The sequence below is a fragment of the Myxine glutinosa genome, chromosome 8 (assembly GCF_964187855.1).
Source record: "Myxine glutinosa chromosome 8, kmMyxGlut1.1, whole genome shotgun sequence".
Taxonomy (NCBI): Eukaryota; Metazoa; Chordata; class Myxini; order Myxiniformes; family Myxinidae; genus Myxine; species Myxine glutinosa.
Window position 1 is genome coordinate 97,164,725 of NC_136268.1, and position 24,604 is coordinate 97,189,328.

General features: G+C 44.2%; 1 protein-coding gene across 11 annotated transcripts in view; it reads left to right on the plus strand.

Moving 5' to 3' along the window:
- Positions 1-24,604, plus strand: part of LOC137432743 (histone-lysine N-methyltransferase EHMT1) — a 280,570-nt gene that overhangs the window by 38,566 nt on the left and 217,400 nt on the right. For 9 of the 11 annotated variants that reach the window (XM_068124901.2, XM_078783567.1, XM_078783568.1 and 6 more), the window contains exons 2-5: positions 2,653-2,734; positions 4,412-4,840; positions 6,061-6,245; positions 15,516-16,013. In XM_068124901.2, the coding sequence (XP_067981002.1) occupies positions 2,653-2,734; positions 4,412-4,840; positions 6,061-6,245; positions 15,516-16,013 (1,194 nt within the window). The remainder of the gene's footprint in view (positions 1-2,652; positions 2,735-4,411; positions 4,841-6,060; positions 6,246-15,515; positions 16,014-24,604) is intronic. The other 2 variants (XM_078783569.1, XM_068124906.1) reach the window with 1 other exon arrangement.

Here is a 24,604-nt window from a genome sequence, read left to right on the forward strand (position 1 = left end):
GATTGTTAGTCCAAGTCTGCCTCCATCTTGGCCTTTCACTCTGTTGTTGGTGTTTCTCCTCTTTCTCTATTGTTCCTTTTGTCCTGTTGTTCCCTGATCTGTTAAGTGTACTTGCACGAGCTCTTCCACGAGCGTCGACTATGTATACAAAAATTATTTCAGCCACCACTTCAGAATCAAAAGGCGATTCCTTACCCTTCGGTTCTATTTTGCTTCCCTCAGTTATATTAGAAGGGCATGATGAGTAGATGTGTAAGCTCCTTTGACAGAAACAACTCGCAAATTGATCATGCCGAATTAATTGTGTGATCAGGCTGAAGGCCAATCCCAAAGGTCTTCAAAAAAAGTTATTGAACGATTTCATTTTAAAAAATGTATGCCTTCAAAGCTTTCTGAAATTGTCTCATTTACCTTCCGAGTTCATATAGATTCCGATATGTGACCGTTTTAAGTGGGGAGAGTGGAGGGCCGGAGTCCACAATGCAACCATCTTTGAAAGGGCATAACTTGGGAACCACTCGACTAGTGATACTCAAATTTGGAATTGAAGTATGTTTCAACAACTAATTTCAGCATTCCGGCTTACAAGAATTTTAAAATGCGAAGGAAATTGCCCTGTCAAAATTGTACGGGATAATCTAAAACATAATGAAAAATATTACGCAGTCTGTATGCAGACCACGGCTACTGGTGTGCATCAGTTATTGCAAAGGTGTGGCTATGCAGCTGATGCAGTGCCCCCTGTAGGCTAGAGGAGGAATTTAGATTTTGTTCAGGGTGCCGGCGATAACTCGCCTGCCATTCACGAAGGACACCATGCGATCTTCAACGTCCACCAACTAACGCTGGCAGACGGGGCTCCCAGTTTAATATCCATCCGATGGATGGCACACACATTTGTGAATCACACTGCCTGGGAAACACTGGGATGACAGTTTATAGCTGGGTTTAGATTCAAACCCAGGCTAGATAGCTCAGAGGCGACGTCCGGCCAGTCCATTAAGCAGTAAAGGACTGCTGATAGACCTAATGACTATCAATCTGCGCTCACGCTCCGTGAAAGGTTATAGTCAAATCGTATGGTCTCTCGGCTTGGTTGCCTGGTCCATGACATGACATACTTGGAGTTGGGGGTCTTATTGCACTTAAAAATCGACTTTTTTTCTCTCAATATCTGGAAAATATTGGTGATTCATATGTGGAGTGAACATGATAAATGGCTTAAAATTCCTCCTCTTTGATGCTGCAAATGTTTTGTAGGTCATTTGTGACGAGAGTTGGGTTGATTTGTTGATGCTTCATTTTAGCAAAATGTAAACAATGACAAAGGGCTCAGCAGATTTTGCTTTGAACGGTTGTACGTCCTTGCCTAACATCCAAGTATAACTTACGTACCTCCATGTTGTCGGCCTTGGTTTTTTACAGGATTTCTGTCAGCAGAAAGGAAAGGCTAGCAGGGTATTATTGAACTGTGTCAGAAGTTTGTTTGAAATGAGCCGGAATACAATAAAAGAAGCTCTTCTCACGTCATTGGTTGAAATTTCATTGTCCTTTCACATAACCCTCACAGCAAAATATGCCAATTTATTTTTCAAAACGACAATGGATTTGGAAAGGAGATCTGAGAAATGGATGCACATTGCAGGAATTTGATTGCATAACCCGCACAGATGTACGAGTGCCCTGTGGCGTTCATGACAAATTACAGTAAAAGGAGATTTCTTTTTTTTCATTTGCCATTTGCTTCATTGTGTCGGTAAGCACATCGGAGGTAAACGCGATCCGACGATGGTTCGTTTTTATCTGCACCTTCTTTACAAAAATGGGGACTTTTACTCTAGAATAGATAATGTCAACACCAACGATAGTGTCTCCAGACCCAATGGAATGAACATCTACTGCCATATCTGATTTCTCACATTTCAGGTTTTTTTTCTTTTTGGCCTCCATTGAAATATTCCATACAAATGTGGTATAATTTCAGGTTTACGGATCCGAAGGGTTGAGTGGACTATGCATAGTGAGATGTCCCATGGATATTTGGACAGCAGAGTCAGTATTCGATGAAAGGCGAATATCACGTGCTGGGTGATCTGAGAGCAATATCTGGCAATAGGGGTGCACACGACCGATGTAAAAGATTTGTGCCCGCACGGTGTGTTTTGGGGTTGCACATGTCCCCGAAAAGACATGACAGCCACATTCCTGAAGTGCTTCCAAAGTGAAATAAGAACAATGCAGTCTTTGCCCCCATTGGCAGGGGCCCATTGCAGATTTGCTTTGTCAAATGCTCATGCCTTGACGGGGATCCGTGTTTCACTCCCATGTTTCCAACCCATTAAAAGTTTAAATTTTGGTGTTGAAGGGTTCGCGTAATTCCATCGGTAGGTGTAATGTGCCTGCTGCAGCAGATGCAGTTTAAGTGCATTTCTGGAATTCCTCACTACAGTAGAAGAACAATCCATCTTACTGGACTGCAGCTGGATAATGGTTTCACTTATGCCCAAATGAGGACAGTTCACCATCACAAGAAGGACTTGTCCTCATTCGGTTGCCTGTTTAAATGGCATTCACCTTCTTTGTTTCCCATTTTGAGTAACATTTCCATTGCCTCATGTCTTCTCTCTATTCTGTTTGCTTGTTTTCTTCCAGGCTTCAATGGAGGCTGATACCCGAAGTGTGATGGGATTAGGAGGATCAAAGCAGCATGCCACCATTCGGGACACAAGTCAGGGTATGCCTTTAAATCTCAGAGATATTTCACTTGTGAGGTTGTATTCGGTTGTCCATTTGGACAAGCAATGGCTTAAATGCGTTTGGTTGTTGTGCATATTTCAACTCACCTTCTTTAGTTCTAGTTTATATCATGTGCTTAAATTAGTTACTTTAGTCAAATGATGTACAGAGTGTTCCAAAAAGACTTGTACAGCTTTGGTTGTTAATATATTTAGAACCACAAATGATACAACGATACCCTTTGGTTTATATGATACAGAAACCCATAAAGTTTTGGACACTTCATCAATACACTTCAGTGTGAGCTCTGTTTATCACGCACAGGACATCAAGGCGGTACATGAGTTCTTGCCATGTTCGGCTCAGCATGTTTCCGTCCACCAGTGCACATGCAGCTGTTATCCGAGAACGAAGATCCTGCAGGTTTGCCACCTTGGTGTTGTTGACAACATCTTTGACAAACCCCCACAGAAAAAAATCAAGGGGGGTTATGTCTGCTGATCGTGGGGGCCAGGAGGTTGGTCCATCTCGGCCAATCCAGTGACCCCGAAAATATTCATTCAGGACGGCGTGAACGATTAAGGCTCAATGAGGGTGAACGCCTTCCTGAAAAATGATATCGGGTTGCAGGTCTTCAATCTGTGGGAAGGCACATCCTTCCAACATGTTCATGTAAATTGTTGAGGTCACTGTATCCTCCACAAAGAAAAACGGAACCACCAAGCGGTCATGGAGAAGGCCACACCACACATTGACCTTTAGACTGTCCTGTATGTGTTCAATGACCATATAGGAGTTTTCAGAGTCCCAGATTCTTACATTGTGCTGGTTGACCCTTCCCGATACATGAAAGTAAGCTTCATCTGTGAACATCACCTTTTTCTGGTAACCTTTGTCATCTTCTACGTGGCTGAGCATTTCCAAGGTAAATGCCTTGCGTTTGGGTCCGTCGTTTGGTTTGAGTTCCTGCAGAATCTGCACCTTATAGGGTTAAGCTTCAGTCTTTCATGCAAAATCCTTTGTACAGTGGTGGTTGGTAGTACCTGTTCTCTGGATGCGCGTCGGATTTATTTTTCATGGACTTTGTTGAAATGATTCACGTACTCGTTCAATGTCCGCTGCACTTGTGCTTGATCGACCGGTACTTTTCTGTTTTTGACAACTTCCGGTCTCCTTAAACCTCCTTTACCACTCTCTGATACTAGTCCACGATGGTGGATTCCTTCCATAGCTTGTACAGAAATTTTCAACTTGTGTGTCGGATCTCGTCTCGATGAACCATTCAACGCACTGACCTTTCTCCTGTGTAGTCACCGTTTTATTTACATTGAACCTAAACTACCACACCTGAAAATAAAGAAAACGTTATGCGTTTCTTTATGATATAAACAAAAGGGCATTGTTGTATATTTTGTGGTTCTAAATATATTAACAACCAAAGTGTAACACCCTGTACAATTGATGCTTGAGTGAGTATTATCCAACATTGGTTGATTAATATAAGCATGTAATTGGATTGTTCTTCTGGAAGAGTTATTTGAAAAGGCTTTCACACTGTGATGTCAATAATCACCGCATGCCTCCAATATTTTGCCTCTGAATATATTTATCAAATGGAACTGAAAGTTTGTTTGAGAACAGCCATGCTAAATACATGCTTTATTTTTGTGTCCAGGAAAGTTGTATGATGAATTTTCCAACAATGTGGACGCATCCGAAATAAATCATCATACAGAGGATTCACTGTTTGGAGACACTGGGCATATTAAGTCAAACGAGCCATTACATGCCCACAACCTTCAACATGATGTGCAAGACTTGCCCACCTCAAAAGCAGAAACGTTGGCAACTACCCTAATTACAGCGGCAGCAGCAGTGACAACAACAATAACAACAACAGTAACGGCACCAGCACAGTCCGAATCGTTCACGTCATCTTCCACCGAGGTGCCCCAGTCTGTGCCTGTCTCCGCAGGGATTGTTTCTGGAGAGATGATGTCTCCTCCTTGGATGACAGGAACTGTAATTCCAGGCCATGCTGCCAAGACTTTGTCACCCCCTTCTAGTCGGGCCAAGATGTCACTTAACGTTACCAAACCTCAAGGTGGGCTCCAATGACCAGGAAGTTATGCATTTATGTTTAAATCTTGCTTGTTAGTCCCCAACCGGTTTCACCGGAGGGGACTGTAGGTTTGCTCTCCGTCTATCTGATCATCTGTCTATCTGTCCATCCGTCCCACCTGTGGTTTTTCAGACTTTTTCTCATACCCTTTAACATATTCAACTGAAACTTGGTACATGGCTTTATTATGACAATTTACAGAAAAAGTTCGAGTTTCAGGGCTTTTCATCAATTTTTCAGAGTTTTGCCTGTTTTGGACTTGGAAAATATAACATCGGGAGGGGACATTTATTGCAAAGCAATTCTCGCTCTTGTTCTCACATGTCACACACACACAGCTATTGCCTAAATCTTGGGATTGCAATGCAAATGTTAACTTTACTGGCCAAAATATACGTATTTGCTTTATTACTATTTAGGTATTTGCCTAATTTAATGCCACCTTGTGGGTTTAGCCAAAGGAGGTAGATCAACCCAAGTATTTCATGAACAGGAATTTGGACTGTGTGAATATGAATGAATGAATGATCGTTTTAAGGCAATTTTTCCCTGCTAGTGTGGGGGTTAGCCTTGCGGGCCCCATGACAATCATGGTTCCCTGTTTGAGGCAATGTTTTATGGCCGGATGCCCTTCCTGACGACAACCCGAAGTCGCCTCTTACGATGCGCAGGGATACGGTGTACCTATTCTAATCTGGGTCACACTGGGATCATTCATCCCAGCAAGCTGATACTCAATTTGCCGACCTCGGAAGGATGACAGGCTGAGTCAACCCCCCTGGCGTTAATTCAGCGATTGATCGGGATTCGAACTCAGGATCCGAGGATCCCATGCCGGCTCCCTAACCGCGAAGCCAACACCAGCTCTGGACTGTGTGCCGGCTATAATTTACCTACTTGTTTTGAAAGACACCTGTGGGATCTTTAATATCCACCAACCGATGCTAATGGAGGGGTCACCCAGAGTAATGTCCATCCGATGGACTGTGCACTTTATGATGCAGTGCCCTTTCTGTGAAGCATCATTCCGACGGTTTTTAGTCAGGCCAGGAATCAAACAAACCCAGACAAGACACTCAAAGGTAAGTGCACTACCTCTGCACCATCTTCTCTGTTTAACTACCCAAAATGTAAGCTTTCGATTAATATTTTATGTTTTCATGAAACAATCAGCAATTAATTATGCTATATTGTGGCTGTAGGTCCTGCTGTTTTGACTGGATCAGGTTCGGTGTATGGGTCTCCTACACATAAAGGAGGCCAAGGTATCTCTGGAGGAAAATGGCCAGGTGTGGAAGGCAACAACTCAATTACAGAATCATGCACTGCACAAAGTCCACGTATCAATCGAGCACGGAAAACCCTTCCCAAGCCAAGTTCCAGCCAGGTATGTTAGTTGCTGCTTGACATGTTGCCTTCTTTGGTATGTTCTTTGGAGGGAGCTTACCTATGTTAATGCAATTATGCTGGATATTTTCGGTCAGGGGTCCTAAACATTCAAGTAAAAGGTCACACTCACTCACACCCGTTATTCACTTGTTCCCCGGGCTCACACTCCCAGGCTCACTCACACCCCTGGGCCCCAGATCAACCCAAGTCTTTCACGAACAGGCTGGGCATGCCTGCTGTTGAACTGGAGCTAGGAGGGCAGTAAGTTGGAAATTAGACTGTGTGCCGGCTATAATTCACCTACTTGTTGTGAAAGACACCTGTGGGGGGCACAGACGTGGTGTGAACACTGATCATTGAAGCTTTGATACTATGCGCCAGTAATGTTTGGATTTTAGGGGCAAAGACCATTTGTACCGAACGGCTGCAGCAGCATTTTCCTGAAAGGGAATTTTTATTTCATTAATATTTTGAAGAAGCAAAAAATAAAATTAACCCAAAAAGGTCGCCACCTCCCACAAACTACAAACTGATAATCCTCCAGTAACAATTGCTGCTTCAATGATCTTTTTTTAAGCATGAAGAAAGAAAATAGAAAAAGCAATAAGAATCCCACATATGGAGTTAACAACCAATGTGATACACACACACACACACACAAAATCGATATCACTGTGAAACACTTTACTGGTGTATATAACCATTTACGTTCACATGATAAATGAAACACATCAACATAAACATAAGCCGAATCAGCGACTCTAATCAGGCAAGTACTATAGAGTTGAAACTTCACCGCCGAGAAGCAAACAATAATAAAACAATAATAATAACATCATTAAACAAGTCAAAATCTTATTTAATACAAGCTGAATGCACCCGGTGTTGCCAGGGTTCTTTTTGAATGAATTTAATCTTCTGTACTAAAAAAGGAATAAAATGCGGCCTTGCGAAGCAACGGAGTTTGACTCTCCAGCTGCGGCTGCATTTCGTTCATTTACTACTATAATTCAGCTTTTACTCGCGGCCATAGAAGATTGACTACTGTAATTCAGCTCAGCTTTTAATTGCGAAATGGGCCCAGCCCGGCCGAGGTGGCCTCGACAGGCCTCGCCACCTAGCCTATAACCTTCCCGGGGCCCGTCCCGACATTTTTTGTTTCAGAGGTTTCCTCCTATCTTTCACCGTTCAGGAAATTAGCGCGTGCAGACAAACAAACAAACAAACAAAAACTTTCTTTTATATACAGTGCATTCAGAAAGTATTCAGACCCCTTCACTTTTTTCACATTTTGTTATGTTGCAGCCTTATGCTGAAATCGTTTAAATTCATTTTTCCCCTCATAATGACAAAGAGAAAACAGGATTTTAGAAAGTTTTGCAAATTTATTAAAAAGAAAAAACTGAAATATCACATTGACATAAGTAGTCATACCCTTTGCTATGACAATTTAAATTTAGCTCAGGTGCCTCCCATTTCTCTTGATCATCTTTGAGATGTTTCTACACCTTAATTGGAGTCCACCTGTGGTAAATTCAATTGATTGGACATGATTTGGAAAGGCACACACCTGTCTATTTAAGGTCTCACAGCTTACTGCATATCAGAGCAAAAACCAAGCCATGCGGTCGAAGGAACTGCCTGCAGAACTCAGACAGGATTGTGTCGAGGCACAGATCTGGGGAAGCCTACAAAAAAAATTCTGCTCCATTGAAGGTTTCTAAGAGCACAGTGGCCTCCATAATTCTTAAATGGAAGAAGTTTGGAACAACCAGGACTCTTCCTAGAGCTGGCCGCCCGGCCAAACTGAGCAATTGGGGGAGAAGGGCCTTGGTAATAGAGGTGACCAATAACCCGATGGTCACTCTGGCTGAGGTCCAGAGATCCTGTGTGGAGATGGGAGAAACTTCCAGAAGGACAACCATCACTACAACACTCCACCGATCTGGGCTTTATGTCAGAGTGGCCAGACAGAAGCCTCTCCTCAGTGAAAGACACATGAAAGCCTGCTTGGAGTTTGCAAAAAAGCACATAAATGACTCTCAAGACTGTGAGAAACAAGATTCTGTGGTCTGATGAAACCAAGATTGAACTGTTTGGCTTCCTTCTGGTCCGATATACTTGAAACTTGCCAGGTATATTGCTGGGGACCCGAGGATGTGCCTTTTCAAGGTTTCATATTAATCGGACAAGTAGTTACCGAGCTATGTCCAAAAAACGATTCAACCAATCAGAGAGCAGCGAGCTATCACGTGTGCCGAACGTGCCGAACAGACTCTGCCTCGGACGGCACATTTGAGAGCGTATTCATTTATTTCACGTTGGCAAACTATGTTGGCGTTAAACTATGTTTTAAAACTAATTAAAACTACTTTGCGATTCATCGTAACTGCGATTCGTAACTGCCGTTCGCTTTGGCTTTGCGAATGGACCAAACCATTTCATGTAAATAGAGGGGGGGGATTGTCACCGTACTCGCAAGCCGTTCGCTTTGGACCAAACCATTTCATGTAAATAGAGGGGGGGGATATAATTTTAGATATAGATATAGTACGGGCATGCCCTAGTTTATACAAATACATTGTTAAACTATAAGGGCACTCGGTAGAGAGCATACCTCCACCACACAACCTGATCCAGTAGAACATGTCGGGCCCAAGAAGATAAAATTATACTGCATGAATACGACTCATTCACTGCTCAAAAGCCTACGACCTATAATGCCACTACATTTTAGATACTAGTACACCCATTCCCTATGGGAGTGGCAGGAAGGGTCATTCCTCTCTGGAGAATATAGATTACAATAGATCTAGCTGGGATCTGGCCTCAAGAACATCGGGGTGTGTTCAGTTACCAACTTTCTTGCAAAGCTCTCGCCAACGGCGTAAGCATTCAAGCAAGCACTTCATTCAATACTGTTAAGGAACGGCTGGCTTGGCAAGCGCCTAGCTACTAGCTGCTAGGTAACTGACAACACCTCGGGTTTCCTTCCGGTTTTGTGTTAAACAGCAGTAGTTACTATTTCAAAAGGTAATCATACGTGTTTGTGGTTTATCATATTTTTTACTTCCAGTAAAGGTTTCCCACCACACGGCATGATAAGCCATTTATACACATTAACACGGCATTTTGTCCAAGGGGAAAACCCTTGTGGAGGGAGAATATTATTAGTATTGTCGTGTTCCTGGGGATTAAGATTTTCCAAGGAAACGGGTAGCGATCGAGCTTTACACTCTGAGGCGTTCAATCCAATGGCAGTGTGAATACGCAAGGGGGATGAGGGCAGCGAAGCTCTTACCTGTATGGATTCCACTGGACATCTTCGACCCTGGTAATCAATTCAATTATAGGATTTATAATGCAAAAATACGGATTTAATGAAAGAAATGCCGGTAACAAAAAAATGCACTGTAAAAGTAAAATTCCTAAATGGAGCGCCCCTATATGGACTCGTATACAACACAAGGGTATGATAAAATGAATGTGAAAATAAAGCGTCGTGTTTGTGAGGTGCGTTTGCCTGCACTCCACCTGGCGTCCGTGACTTTGGGGCCGTCGAAGGTCCCGCGTCCCTGCGTGGAAAAACACACGCCCTGGCGCGAAGTCCATGCACAGGAAAATGTCTTGGCACGCAGTTCGTTCCTCCAGCCGCCGAGCACGAAGCGAGCAGGCCGCGCCCCTCCACTCGCCATCTGCTCCACACAGCACCGTGGTCTCTCAGCGCAGACAGCCGCCACAACGTCAGCACCATTGAGCCAGGGAAAGGAAAATGCGGCCGCTTGAACCGATTGCCCGGACCAAAAAGCGCAAATGTCCGACTACACGACAACAATGTCCCTGTCCCAATGCAAGAGCAGGAAAACGTGACTGTTTGCAATGAAATCCAGAACCAAGAAGAAGACGAACTGTGACCGCTTTTCATCAGCTCGGGGCCCAAAAAGAGGCAGAAAATGCCGGGACACAGTCTTTTGTCCCTGGGTTGTTACGTCATCCGATGACATCCGCGCACGCTCCGATCAGCGAGCGCCATCTCATCGCTCTATGGCCGTCCTGACAAATCGTTCTTCGGGACGTGGCCTCACGGCCACTTGCCGGCCTTTGTGATCACCCGATCGGTGGTATCAGTGGTAGTTGAATGTCCTGTTTCCTGCTACTTTTATTTTGTGTTACTTTTCGGTGTGGAGTGCATGGCAGGTGTGGTGTGTGTGTTATAGCGAACAAAGGAGAAATCACAGAGGCTATTTACATACAGAGAATTTACCATTAATCCATAACGAATTAACATAACCCCTCTCCTCGCCATGGGGACAAAGATACACTCTTACACGACATCCGGTCTAATGGGTCCCTACTTAGGTACAGGGGGTTCTTCTTCTTTGTCGTAACATTCGGAGCACACTACCCTACACAATCCGACCTGGCCCTAAGGTAATCCATTGCCTACCCCCTCACAAACATAGCGGTATCAAAGGGAGGCGCAAAACGCCCCTCCCTTTATATAAGGGATCGCATGTCTGTATGCAGCATTAACATGGGGACTGAAAATACGTTTCTCGGCTTTTACTGGAAGAAATCAGCTGCAAATTTCAGAAGTAAATGCTTTGTACGTTGAGGTAATATGTTCCAAATTTCAGCAACGTCTATTTATGCATTCTTGAGTTTTATTTAGAAAACCCTCAAAATCACGTTGGTGTCTGTCCGTCCATCCGCCCGTCCGCCCAAAATGTGTTAGTGCTCATATCTCAAGGACTATACATTGAAACGAGCTGAACCTTGGAATATAGATTGGCCAATAGGTCCAGTTAATGGCTTTCAAAACAAATTCCACCGAAGTGCTATAGTATTTGCTTTGAAAATTAAATATATTCTTGGGTAAAAGGCCAGGGGGATAGAAAAGGCTCCTTTGAATAAGGGTATGTGCCATGTTTTTTTTTTTTTTTTGTTATTATACAAGATCGAGGCTCGTGTAAGAGCTAACATTAATCACAAAAAAAACAAAAACAAATGGGCACATAAAGCATATAATAAAGGAAGCGGGAGACAAGATGGGGAGAGAGAGGGAGAAGCACACAAGTACAACATTTAAGAGCAGGGACATCAGGAGATCTGTGGGAGGGAGAGGGCTTGGGAGAGGAGGTGTGGGAAAGGGGGTGGGGGTGGGAGAGGTATAGAACACATGGACACTGCTAGGACGTCCAGGAAAGAAGTCGGTATTTCAAAAAAGTGGATCTGGGGTGAATTAACGGGGGTAGAAAAGATCAGGGTTTTGCATGGGGGAAGATAAGAGATGGTGGTGAACAGCTGTTTTAAAGACCTGGAGGGAGGAGTGGGATTGAAGAGAGTGAGGGAGTTTGTCCCAGAGGCGAGAGAAAAGAGGAATGAAAGAGTGAAGGTGAGCAGAGAGTCTTGATTTTGGCAGTTTCACCGGAAGATGGTTGCTGGCAGATCTTGTGCGACCTGCAGGAGTATTTGGGGGACAGAGCACAGACAGAGCTGGGGGGGCAAGGCCGGAGAGGAGTCGGTAGAAGACAGAAAGACCACCAACCTGCCTGTGGTGAGTGAGTGAAAGGCCCTCAGAGTTAGCTTCATCGCAGGACATACCAATGATTCTGAAAGCTTTGGTTTCAACAGCGTGAAGCCGAGCTAGGTGTGAAGTAGGAGCACCAGCCCAGAGGGGAGAGTAGTATTCCATTGAGCTGCAGATGAAAGCCTTGTATGTGGTGAGGAGCTCAGGTGTGCCAAGGAAGGACTTCGCACGACGGAGGATGCCCAGTCAGAGACTGGGCTTGGAGGCCAGCTTGGAAATGTGGTTTTCCCAGAAAAGATCATGGCAGATAGTGAGACCCAAGAGCTTGAGTGACAGAACTTCTTGGAGAGGATTGTTGAGAAAGTAGATGGGAGGGTTGTCCAGACGGTCTTTTCGGAGAGACATTGTGAGAGTGTGAGATTTGTCAGGATTGAAAGACAGGTTCTACTTGTTTGACCAGTCTGTGATTTTTGTCCAGGTCTGCAGAGAGTGAGGAGGCTGCAGACTGCCGATCTGAGGGATGAGGTATGGAGCTGCAGAGAGTGGAGTCATCAGCAAAGAGATAGAGAGGATTTTCCAGAGAGACGGAGAGATCACTGATGAAGACCAGAAAAAGCACAGGGCTCAGAACACTGCCTTGGGGAACTCTAGCCTGAACAGGAAGGGGAGAAGAGATAAATCCATTCAGGGCCACACGTTGACTACAACCAGAGAGGAAGTCCGCAAGCCATGCGTGGAGATTTCCATGGATACCATAGGAGCAGAGTTTGGTGAGCATTGTGGGGTGCCAGACCGTATCGAAGGCACGTGATATGTCAAGAGAGACAGCTCTAATTTTCCATTTGACATTGAGGACCTCCATCCATTGTTGAGACAGCAGAAGCAGCATGTCCAGAGTAGAGTGACCTGGTCTGAAACCAAATTGATGATCAGAGATCAAGCCATTGGAGAAGAGGAAGGATTTGATATCCGTATCAATGATGGACTCCATGACTTTGCTGATAATTGGGAGCAGGCTGATTGGTCTGTAGTTGCACGGATCTGTTTTTGCACATTTTTTGTGTCAAACGGTAATGTGGCTGATTTCCAAGCTGATAGCAGATGACCTTGAGCAAAAGAGAGGGTGAAGAGAACAGAGAGATGGTGTGAAGAGCGGCAGAGCAGGATTTTAGGACCCGTGGGCTGATGCCGTCTGGTCCAGTTGCAGAATCAGAGTCGAGGATTGACAGAAACTTCTCCACCTTGTCAGGAGAGAAGGACATAGAGTCCAGGAGCAGCTGAGTTCGACTGGCTACGGTGGGTACAGAGACAGATGGGTTTGGTACACAATATTTTGAGGCAAACACAGTTGAGGCAAACACAGAGAGAAAAAAAAAGAGTTTTTCACGTGCGGAGTCAGCTGTGTAGCCGTTTGAGGTAAGGGAGGGGATGGAGTCGTAACAAACACCAGAAACAGATTTGACCAGACGCCACCGGTATTTGGAAGAGGGAGACAGGTTTGAGAGTTCAGTCTTGAGATGAGAGAGATATTGTTTCCTGGCTCTCCTGAGGCTAGACACACACACACTTGTTCCGGCTTTGTGAACGGAAATGAGATTGCCTTCCGTTGGATTTGCCTTCCAGGAGGCGAAGGCAAGTTGTTTCAGGGCAACTGCCTCACCACAAGATTCCGTGTACCATGGACAGGAGGAAGGGCATGACAACTGAGACGAGATGGGATAAATCTGTGCATGAGAGAGAGCAATTTACTTTGGAAAAATTCCCAGGATGAATTGATTTCAGAGTCAGTAGAGATGGGAGACCAGTCCAGATGATTGATGGCTGCTTGAAGACCGTGACAGTCGGCTTGAGTGAAATGCCAGACCCATTGACGCTGAGGAGGCTCTCTGAGAACTGCCAGAGAGATGTCCACTTTAACAAGCAAATGATAAGAAGAACCGATTGGAGCAGAAGAATAGCAGCAGACATTTGCAGGGAAGTTTGTCCTAACCAAGTCTAGAAGAGAAGATGCTCCGTTGACAGATCTGGGTCGGGAAATTGACAGATTGTGTCAGTCCCAGTGAGTCACAGAAGTCCTTTGCTGAAGTGCCATTGCTGGTGGGAGAGGTACCCACACCCAGCCAACTGGCATGATGACAGTTGACATCACCACATATGAGGAAGAGAGAGTTGGGATGAGTAGATAGAAGTTGGTCCATGTTGTCAGACAGCGAGATGTGGATGGAGTCATCACTGTTTGTTGGATGGTACAACACACATATGAACAAAAGGTGGGAGCGAAGGGGAAGCCGTAGCCAGAGGTACTCCTGGGGGTGAGGTAGAGAGAGGGCAGTGCAGGGAGAGTGAGGAAGAGAGTTTTTGATAAAGACAGCAACCCCACCTCCAGGACGAGGCTCAGGTCTATCATACCGGAGGAGGGGGTAACCAGGGAGAGATATTAAGGAATCAGAGACATCTTGAAGGAGGAAAGTTTCTGTCAAGCAGATTAAGTCTGGTTCGTCAGAAGCAACCTGTATGGAGAGATCAATCAGGTTTGAGCAAAGGCCCCGGATGTTTGAAGTCTATACGGTTAAGGAAGATGAAGGGGGAGCATCAGATTCAGGATACAAGGGAGGGTAGGGGTAGGGTAAGATGAGGAAGAGGAGGAGGAGGTAGGGAGAGCTGTTGATAGAGTGTCAGAGATTTCAGAAGAGCTAGGAGAAAGGGAAGGATGAGGACGACAAAAGGTTTGATGGTGATTGGGTGAGGCACAGTGAGGTGTTGTTTGAGGAGGGGCAGAGCGAAGAAAATAAATGTGTAGGAATGTGGCAAAGTATCAAAAAGAAGGGACGTTCAAATTTCTCGTGTGCATGCTGTTCTACCCTTGTGTTCTTGGGAGGAACCAAGTAACGCTCCAGAAAAGTTAATATAAAGGGGCACAATACAACTGACAAATCTAAAAATGACAAATGACAAACTGACAAATCTCCCTAAAGGGATCCCTTAATTGCCATAACAATCCCTGATATCAACAAAGTCACATAACTCGAGAACTAATCATAATCATCATTGAAAGCTAATTCATGTGTCTAGCAATAGGTATTTGGGTATGTGGTGTCGATTGAAACAAAAATCAGACCAATTAGAACACACGTTAATTATAGCGAGGGGGAGCTGGTTGGCTTTGTTTTTAACTTTGAGCAGGAAGCTTTTCAAAAGTGGTGCAGCCTCAGCCAGGAGAATATCCGCTTGCTCGTGGCCACTTATACCCTTTTTAACATCAGGATAGCATCTTTCTCCATCATTTTGGAGGAAAAGATGGTGAGCCCCATTCTATTATATGGCCTTACGGGAGGTTGTCACCGAAATGGGTCAGAACTTTTTCAATACGGTTCTGCAGCAAGGCATATCACTGCCATTTTGATCAGTGTGAACCCACATGCCACAGAATAAACTACACACGTCCCTAGCCAACAAAGGGTGGTTGCCTTTCACCTCGTCCTGGTGAACCTTTTCACAAATTTCCTAATATACTTTGTGGTACTGGTTTTTCTTTTTTGTTTGCATTGTTTTTGAGTGAATAAGCATAATCCTGTCTACATTTGCTATGGTATCTGAATTACCCACCTTTGCTGACAATTCTGAATCTCGGAATCCCAATTCCATATATGGCAGGGTTGTAACTTGTTAAAATTTTATACCTCTGTCGTCACACTGGTTGCTGGTTGAAGACATCTAATCAGGTGTTTATCTTTGCAGGTCTTGGTGCATCAGTTCTCATTGATCAAGGCTGATAACTGCATCATCCATTGCTGCTGTGAAACAGAAAACCAGCCTATCAAACAATTGACTGATAAAACGTGGTGGAAAATTGAAAAATGTGCTGCATTCTACTTAGACAAACCTGATTCCAAGTACCATTCATTATCAGAAAAAATACCAAAATTCAAGTCTGGAGGGTATCACTCGGCATGCTACAAACGATTTACATCAGTCCCGTCTTCAGCTATTTCCCCTGCAACATCCACGCCCTGCAACATCCACACGTCTTCATCAGAACCTCCCCTCAGAAGTGCAACCAGTGACATCACTGTTTCGTCATCTGGGGTTTTTGATGATGTTTGCTTGTTTTGCAACAACAAGTGCATAAAAGCAAACCAGAAAAAACAATATCCAAACAGATGCACACTTGATTCAGCTGAGAGCTATATCAAAGAACTGGCGCAAGGACATGGGGATTCTGAATTTTCAGCGAAGGTGGGTAATATTGACTTTCATGCTAAGGAAATCAGACACCACAACAAATGTAGACAGGATTATGCTGATTCCCTCAAAAAGAAGTGACCAAAAAAAGAGACCAGTACCTGAAGTATTTGAGGAATTGTATGAATTGGTTAAGTAGGATGTGGTGAAGGGCAACCACCCTTTGTTGGCTAGGGATGTGTGTAGTTTATTCTGTGGCATGTGGGTTCACACTGATCAAAATGGCAGTGATATGCCTGCTGCAGAACCGTATTAAACAAAGTTCTGACCCATTTCGGTGACAACCTCCCTTATGTAAGTCCATATAATCGATTGGGGCTCACCATCTTTTCCTCCCAAATGATGCAGAAAGATGCTATCCTGATGGAAAAAGGGGTATGAGTGGTCATGAGCAGGTGCATATTCTCCTGGCTGAGGCTGCAGCACTTTTGAGAAGAATCCTGCCCAAAGTTAAAAAGAATGTCAGCCCTCTCCCCTGCGCTATAAGGATTATTCTAATTGGTCTGATTTAGTTTTCAATCGACTCCCCAAACCAAAATACCTATAACTAGACAACAGAATTAGCTTTCCATGTTGATTAGTTCTGGAGTTATGTGATTTTGTTCATATCAGGGATCGTTATGGCAAATAAGGGGTCAGTTTAGGGAGAATGGCTATAATTGTTTCATTTTTCGACACACAGACATTGTTGACTCCTTAAAATGCAGGCTCTGCGCTTGGGCAGTTTTAAAAATAGGCTTGGGGGGGTAGGTTTCTCTCCACAAAATACTTCTAAAGTGGCCCTGAACTTGAATAAACGACCCAAGTGAAAGTCAAAAATCGTTTATTTTGACAATGAAAATTAAATAATGTACTCCAAACAGTGATCTGACCGCAATGATCTTTTCATTTGTCGTTGAGGACATCTGTAAGCATCAGTTCAGTGAAATCTGTACAGTGTGGGCCCATTTTTGACGTCACAGTAGCTGAAAACTGTTTGAAAAGCTGAAAGCTGAAACAGTAGTAGCTGAAAACGTCACAGTAGCTGAAAACTGGCTGAAAAAAGTAGCTGAAAACGTGATTTTCCTTTGTTTCGCTTGGCATGCATCGAAAATCACATTTGTGGTGCTAGCGTGTTAACGCCCCAGAGTTGAACGACTAGACGCCCATTTTCTAGTGCCCCATGGTATGCTTTATCATTAAAAACACACCAGACAAATCAGACTTTTTTGTAAATAAACTCCCTAAGCTGGGGGTCCATGTAGCTGTTACATCCCGTTTATGGCCCCACTTCTCAATGGTGAAGAATCACTTTAGAAAGCAAAAAAATTATTGGAGCTGGATCCGGGTTTGGATCTTCACCAAAATTGAATCAATTCTTCCTGGTCACACTTCCAATCTGTCCACCAGGTTTCGGCCGAATCCATCCATAACTTTTTGAGATATCATGCTATATATTGTTTTTGGCCAGATTTCTCAATGGTAAAGAATAATTTCAAAAATTCTAGTTTCCCGATCCGATGTGGATCTTCACCAAAATGTAATCAATTTGTCCTTGTCACACACCCAACCCATCCACCAAATTTCATGCGAATCCGTCCACAACGTTTTGAGATATCCTGCACACAAACAAACAGACAAACAGACAGGGGTGAAAACATAATCTCTGTCCATCACAGATGCCAGAGCGCAGAGGTAATCAGAACGTGCATAGTCTCACCTCACGTGCTCAATGAACAAAAATACCATCGTTAACATGATACTATTATGGCCCAATGCGATTATGTATGGCTCATATAACAGTATCATCCATGTACCCTATTATGTCAAATAGTTTCTTGGCATGGGTTTCTGAATATATATTTTAAACCATTTGCAGTGGTTGCTCGGAGACCGGGCAGCATGTAAATCCATTATAAAGTAGAACGGCACTCGGTAGAGCGCATACCCCCGCCAGGCTGCACAGTTTGTTTTGTATCTCAATTGTCGGCTGGATCTGTATCCGGACCTGAACCAAAATCTAATCGGCTTGTTCTTGTCACTTAAGCAACTCGTCCACCAAGTTTAGTCATAACTCGTCCATAAATTTTTTTAAATATCATGTTATATATCACTTTTTGCCCGATCTCTCAATGGTGAAGAATCGCTTAAAAATTAAATAATTATCGTATCCGAATCCATATTCAGATCTTCACCAAAATCAAATCGATTCGTCCTTGTCACACACACAACCGGTCCACCAAGTTTCGTCCAAATCTGTCCATAAGTTTTTGAGATATCGAAAATTAAATAATTCTCGTATCTGAATCCATATTCAGATTTTCACCAAAATCGAATCGATTAGTCCTTGGCACACACACAGCCTGTGACCACCAAGTTTCGTCCAAATCCATCCATAACTTTTTGAGATATCGTGCTATATGTCAGTTTAGGCCGGATCTCCCAATGGTGAAGAATCACTTAAAAAACCCTACTAGCCGGATTTGAATCCTGATCTTCACCAAAATCTAATCATTTCGTCCTTGTCCCATACATTACCTCTCTGCCAAATTTCGTCTGAATCCGTCTACAACTTTTTGAGATATGTTGTTCACAGACAAACAAACAAACAGACAGGAGTGAAAACATAGCCTCCATCTACCTTTGGTGGCGGAGGTAATAACCGTTTGAATATTTGATTAACATTTTGATTCAGAGGTAAGTGGGGTGTACGTGCTGGGTGGTGGACATGTTATATTTAAGGTAAGATGTGCATGATATAATGTATAATCATATAATGTAATGCGTGATGAGAGTTGTAACTCTGTGATGATTCATTAAATCCTTTAGCGAGTAAAGTTTGATTGGTGATGTTGCATTGGTGGGTTGACTGACTGCCTGGACGCAACTGAGGTTGTCAATGATCTACTGATGTAGGTAATCTGCTGATGTGGATCCGTGACCGAGGTTATGGATCCGTCGTTTTGAGAGGTCCTGTGCTCAAAGGATCGAAACCTTGAGGAAGAACGGTGCCCAGCTGATATATGCAGTCAGGAAACCAGTAAATTACTAATAGATTAAGGTTCTTACTTTAGGTAATGAAACTATACTTTAAGGTTTACAATTAAAATAAAGATGAATGAAGGATGTTGTGAAATTAACATCATTTACTGCAATCTTTAAAATTATATTATACGAGTGTGGATTGGCTTGCGATGGTCGCCTCAACACACGTCGTCGCTACAGGGGCACAGACTTGTTTTAACTGAGGATAATGGGCCTGACTGAACATGAGTTGCTGTGTTGTCATGATTTACACCGATGATAATACAAACATTTATTTTGTACAAATTGATTGGTGATATTATTTATTTGTAATCAACGGAGGAGTGGGTATTGTATTTGGGTCCGTTTATTTGTCTGTCTGTTTGTCCGCACAGAATGTGAGTATGCTTTTCTCTGCAATCGTTGGTCCGATTGCCAAGAAATTCTTTCCATAGGAGCACCTCCTCCTGTAGAATTAAAAAAAAAAAGATAATTACAACGGCGTAGGTCACGTGGTACAGGGCACTATCTTGGAAAAACCGAAAAGCTTTGCACCTCTATATCTCTGAAACCGCTCCATGGAAAAAATTGAAACATGGCTCATTGTCAAGTACTCCCCATGGGGAACAACATCATGATGATGTCATCGGTGCCTTCATTATGACGTCGTAATTATACAAGTAGAACGCTTGAAATGATCAGTTTTGAAATTTCTTGGGCATTCTTGGGAAATTTGAAATTTCTTGGGTGACACAAAAATTGTATGGGATAATTAAATTGATGACATCATCGGTCACATGGTTCAGCAGCCATATTGGATTGAACATAAATCTACGCCGTCCAATATACCTCTCCAATTGACTATCATGTTGATGATCGTGGAGTGGCTTGTGTGCCCCAATGAGCTATACTGGACAGGTCAAACTAAACCAGGCAGGTTGGAGGGTAGGAGACAGACGAAGTATAGTAAAAAAAAAACCTCAATGACAAAAATCCTGATGTCGGCAGCAGGGCCTCAGTAGTTTAAATGGCGCGAAGCAGAAAGACTTGCTACCCGGCATTTGAACGATGAAGATCATTAATTCTGACAAAAAGAATACTGCATACTCGTGTAGAACTTGTGCCCACATGAGTATAATTGGCAACCGAAAGACTGTCTTTTGGTTCTTAAGGGTCTTTTGGTTCTTTGGGGTCTTTTGGTTATTTTTGGTCTTCCAGGTGTTTTGGGACTTTGGGGATATTTTGGTCTTCATGGTTTTTAGGGTATTCAGAGTCTATTGGGCCCTGTTGGTCTTTTGGATCCTCTGGGTCTTTGTGATCTTTAAGGGGTTTTTTGAGTCTTTTTGTTGGGGGTGGGGGGGGGGGGGCTTTTGAGTCTTTAAGGGACTTTTGGGTCTTCGGGGTATATTTGTTATTTGGGATATTTTAGTTATTTTGGGTCTTATGTTTATTTGGGGCCTTTTGGGTCTTTGGGGTCTTTCGTGTGTTTGGGTTATTTTGGGTCTTCGGGGTCTTTGGGATATTTTGTGTCCTATGCTGGGTGCTCGGGGTCTTTAAGGGTCTTTGGGTGGTGGGGAGGGGGGGGGTCAATTGGATCCTTTGGGGTCTTTAAGGGTCTTTGGGGTCTTCAGGATCTTTAAGAGTATTCGGGGTCATTAAGGATCTTTGAAGGTCTTCATGGGTCTTTAAGGGTCTTTGGAGTCCTCAGGGTCCTCAGGCTAACCCCCGCTCTAGCAGGGAAAATGGCCTTAAAATGCATGTTGTTGTTGTAGGGTCTTTTGGGTCTTCACAGTCCTCAGGGTATTTTGGGTCTTCAGAGTCCTCGAGATATTTTGGGTCCTCAGGGTATTTAAGGGTCTTTGGGTCTTAAGGGTCTTGGTGATCTTCAGGGTCTTCGGAGACTTAAAGGGTCTTCAAAGGTCGAAGTGACCTTGGCAGTCTAAAGGGTCGAAAGGTACATTCCAACAGTACGTAAATAATAGACGTACGTAATTACCACACAGGATACAACTGAGTTCAAACAGTACGTAATTAACAGACATATAGTAACATGGTACGTAATTAATAGACAGGATACAACTGAATTCAAACAGTACGTAATTAACAGACATAAAGTCACACGGCTTCACGGACGGACGGACATACACTGAGAGCGAGCTCCTTTTATAATTTAGATTTTTGGAACAACCGATTCAATTGATTAATTAATTGTACAATTAGTTAAGTGTGTGTGTGTGTGTGTGTGTGTGTGTGTGTGTGTGTGTGTGTGTGTGTGTGTGTGTGTGTGTGTGTGTGTGTGTGTGTGTGTGTTATCATTATCACACATCATAAACACGTTATCACAAGTGATCTCAGAATTGTGAAAGATAAAAGATGACGATCATTACTTACAAAAGGACCAAATTATTGAGAAAATAGAAAATAAAAGGATTAACTGGAATAAAGCAATGGAACTTACAATGATGGGACTGAGGGAATGGATGAGAGAACAAATTGATAAACACGAAGTACCAAACACGCAAATGGCTTTATGGTTGAGGAGGTAGAGAAACATGTGAAAAGGAGAGTTGTTGATTTGAAAAGAAAAGTTTGAATCAATAATCCGAAGGCAATTTTAAACAATCCAAAGACATGTGATTGTTTAAGGCAGCTTCAAACACAATATGCCATTTTCCCAATTGACAAAGCAAATAATACAAGAAAGAGCAATCAGAGATTGCAGACCCTCGCCAGGACGTGTTTTCAGTGGTTTTTAGGGCTTTTGTAGTAAAACAAATATGGCGGCCGAACCACGTGACCGATGACGTCATATAAAAAAAAATTCCGCTACCAATTTATCCCTAGATGATGCTCAAGAAATTTCATCTTGATCGGATGAAGTTTTGTATTTGTCTAATTATGACGTTATAATGGAGGCACCGATGACATCATCATTAACACATTTTATTCCCCATGGAGAGTTCTTTACAATGAGCCATGTCTCAATTTTTTCTATGCAGCGCTTTTGGAGATATACAAACAACAACAACAACAACAACAACAGGCATTTTAAGGCCATTTTCCCTGCTAGGGCGGGGGTTAGCCTTGCGATACCCATGACAATCTTCTCCATTTTGCCCGATTTTCTGCATCTCCCCTCGTCTACCGCCGAGGCCGCCGAGGCCAAGGCCGCCTACCGCTGTCGTCTACCGCCCTCCCAAACCACACCCATCATTCCTGTCTGACTTCTCCTACTTTCTGACCCAGCTCTGTTCCCTCTCCCCCTCAATCCTCCTCGGTGATTTCAATATCCCATGGACTCCACTGACTCCACAATAACCACTGACTTCACTGATTTACTCACCTGCTTTAACCTCACTCAACATGTCAACTTTCCTACCCATAACCGTGGTCACATTCTGGACCTTGTCTGCTCGACTGGATTAATTTTGCACCATCTCTCTGGCTCCGACCTCACCCTCTCTGACCACTTAGCCATCACTATGACCATCAACATCCCCACCCCAGCACCAAGGCATTATCGCACTATCAACTTCCGTAAGCTACACGCTCTTTCACCTACCTCATTCTCATCCACCCTCTCTGAAAAAATGTCCACTTCTCCCTTCGTTGACCTCCACACCCCTTCTGACCTCACTGACTACTACAAGCACACTCTCTCCTCCTGCCTTGACCAGCTTGCGCCTATAAAAACCAAAACAGTTTCTTTCACCCATTCTACTCCCTGGTTTACCCCTGAACTCTGCCTGATGAAAACTCGTGCTCGCCAACTTGAAAGACTCCGCAATAAAACAGGTCTCACAAATCACTCCCAAGCCTACAAGGACCACCTACAACACTACAAAGATGCCCTCTCCCGCGCCCGCTCCGCCTACTACTCTCAAATTATCCACTCTGGCTCTGGAAACCCAAAAGCACTCTTCTCGACAATAAACAAACTCCTCAGCCCCCTGAACACCACCACCCAGTCATTCACAGGAGACAACTGCATCTCCTTCCTTTCATTCTTCCAATGCAAAATTGACAACATCTACAACAGCTTAACCCCCACCGCACCCGCTCCCCCTCAAACCACCTGCCCCCCCCCCCCCTTATCCTGCCAACCCCTGTCTCAGTTCTCCCCAGTCTCCCCGACTGACCTCTCTGAACTCATAGGAATGAAAACTGCCACCTGCACTCTTGACCCCATCCCCTCCAGCTTTGTCAAGGCCTCCCTTCCTGCTCTCTCTCCACTTATCACTGCAACAATAAACTCCTCCCTGTCTACAGGCATCGTCCCACCATCCCTCAAAATTGCTGCTGTTACCCCCATTCTGAAAAAACCTGGACACAACCCTGACACACTAAACAACTTCAGACACATCTCCAACCTACCCTTTCTGTCAAAAGTTTTGGAACGCGGTGTAGCCACTCAACTCAAACATCACCTCTCTGCCAATAACCTGTATGAAACATTCCAATCCGGATTCCGCTCCAACCACAGTACTGAAACTGCTCTCCTCAAAATCACCAACGACCTTCTCCTCTCCTCTGATGCCGGCACCCTCAACATTCTCATCCTCCTCGACCTCAGCGCCGCCTTTGACACCATCAATCACACCATCCTCCTCACCCGACTTGAAACCACCTTTAACATAACCGGCACTGCCCTCTCTTGGATCAAATCATACCTCTCTGACAGACGCCAGTTCATCTCCATCAATAACTGCAAATCCCCCACTGCTCCCCTCCCCCAAGGTGTCCCCCAAGGTTCAGTTATTGGCCCCCTCCTCTTCATCCTGTACCTGTCCCCCCTTGGTCACTTAATCCGGCGTCATGGTCTCCAATTCCACTGCTTCGCCGATGACATCCAGCTTTTCATCTCCACCAAGTCCATCTCCACCGCCACCCACTCTATCCTGACAAACTGCATCACTGAAATAAAATCCTGGCTTCAAATCAACTTCCTGAAACTTAACTATGATAAATCTGAAATAATCATCATTGGCCCAAAAACGCTCACCAAATCCACCCATAACTTTGCCCTCAACATCGACGGTTTCCCAGTATCCACCTCCCCTCACATCCGGAATCTTGGCATCATCTCTGACCAAACCCTCTCCTTCGACAAATACACTAAACAGATCACAAAGACAGCCTTCTTTCACCTGAAAAACATTGCCCGTCTCCGTCCATCCCTCTCCTCCACGGCTGCAGAAACCCTCATCCACGCCTTCATCACCTCCCGTCTGGCCTACTGCAACAGCCTCCTCTATGGTCCACCCTCAATAATCACCAATAAACTCCAATACATTCAGAACTCCGCTGCCCGTCTACTCACCCATTCCTGGACCCGTGACCACATCACCCCCGTCCTTTACAAGCTTCACTGGCTCCCCATCCCCCAGAGAATCCAGTACAAAATCCTCCTCTTGACCTACAAAGCCCTCCATAACCTGGCCCCATCCTACCTGGCTGACCTCTCCAGACACACTCCCACCCGCAACCTCCGCTCTGCTGGTACCAACCTCCTGACCCCCCCCACCCCCCATCCGGACCAAATTCAGATCCTGGGGGGACAGGGTCTTCTCCGTCGCTGCTCC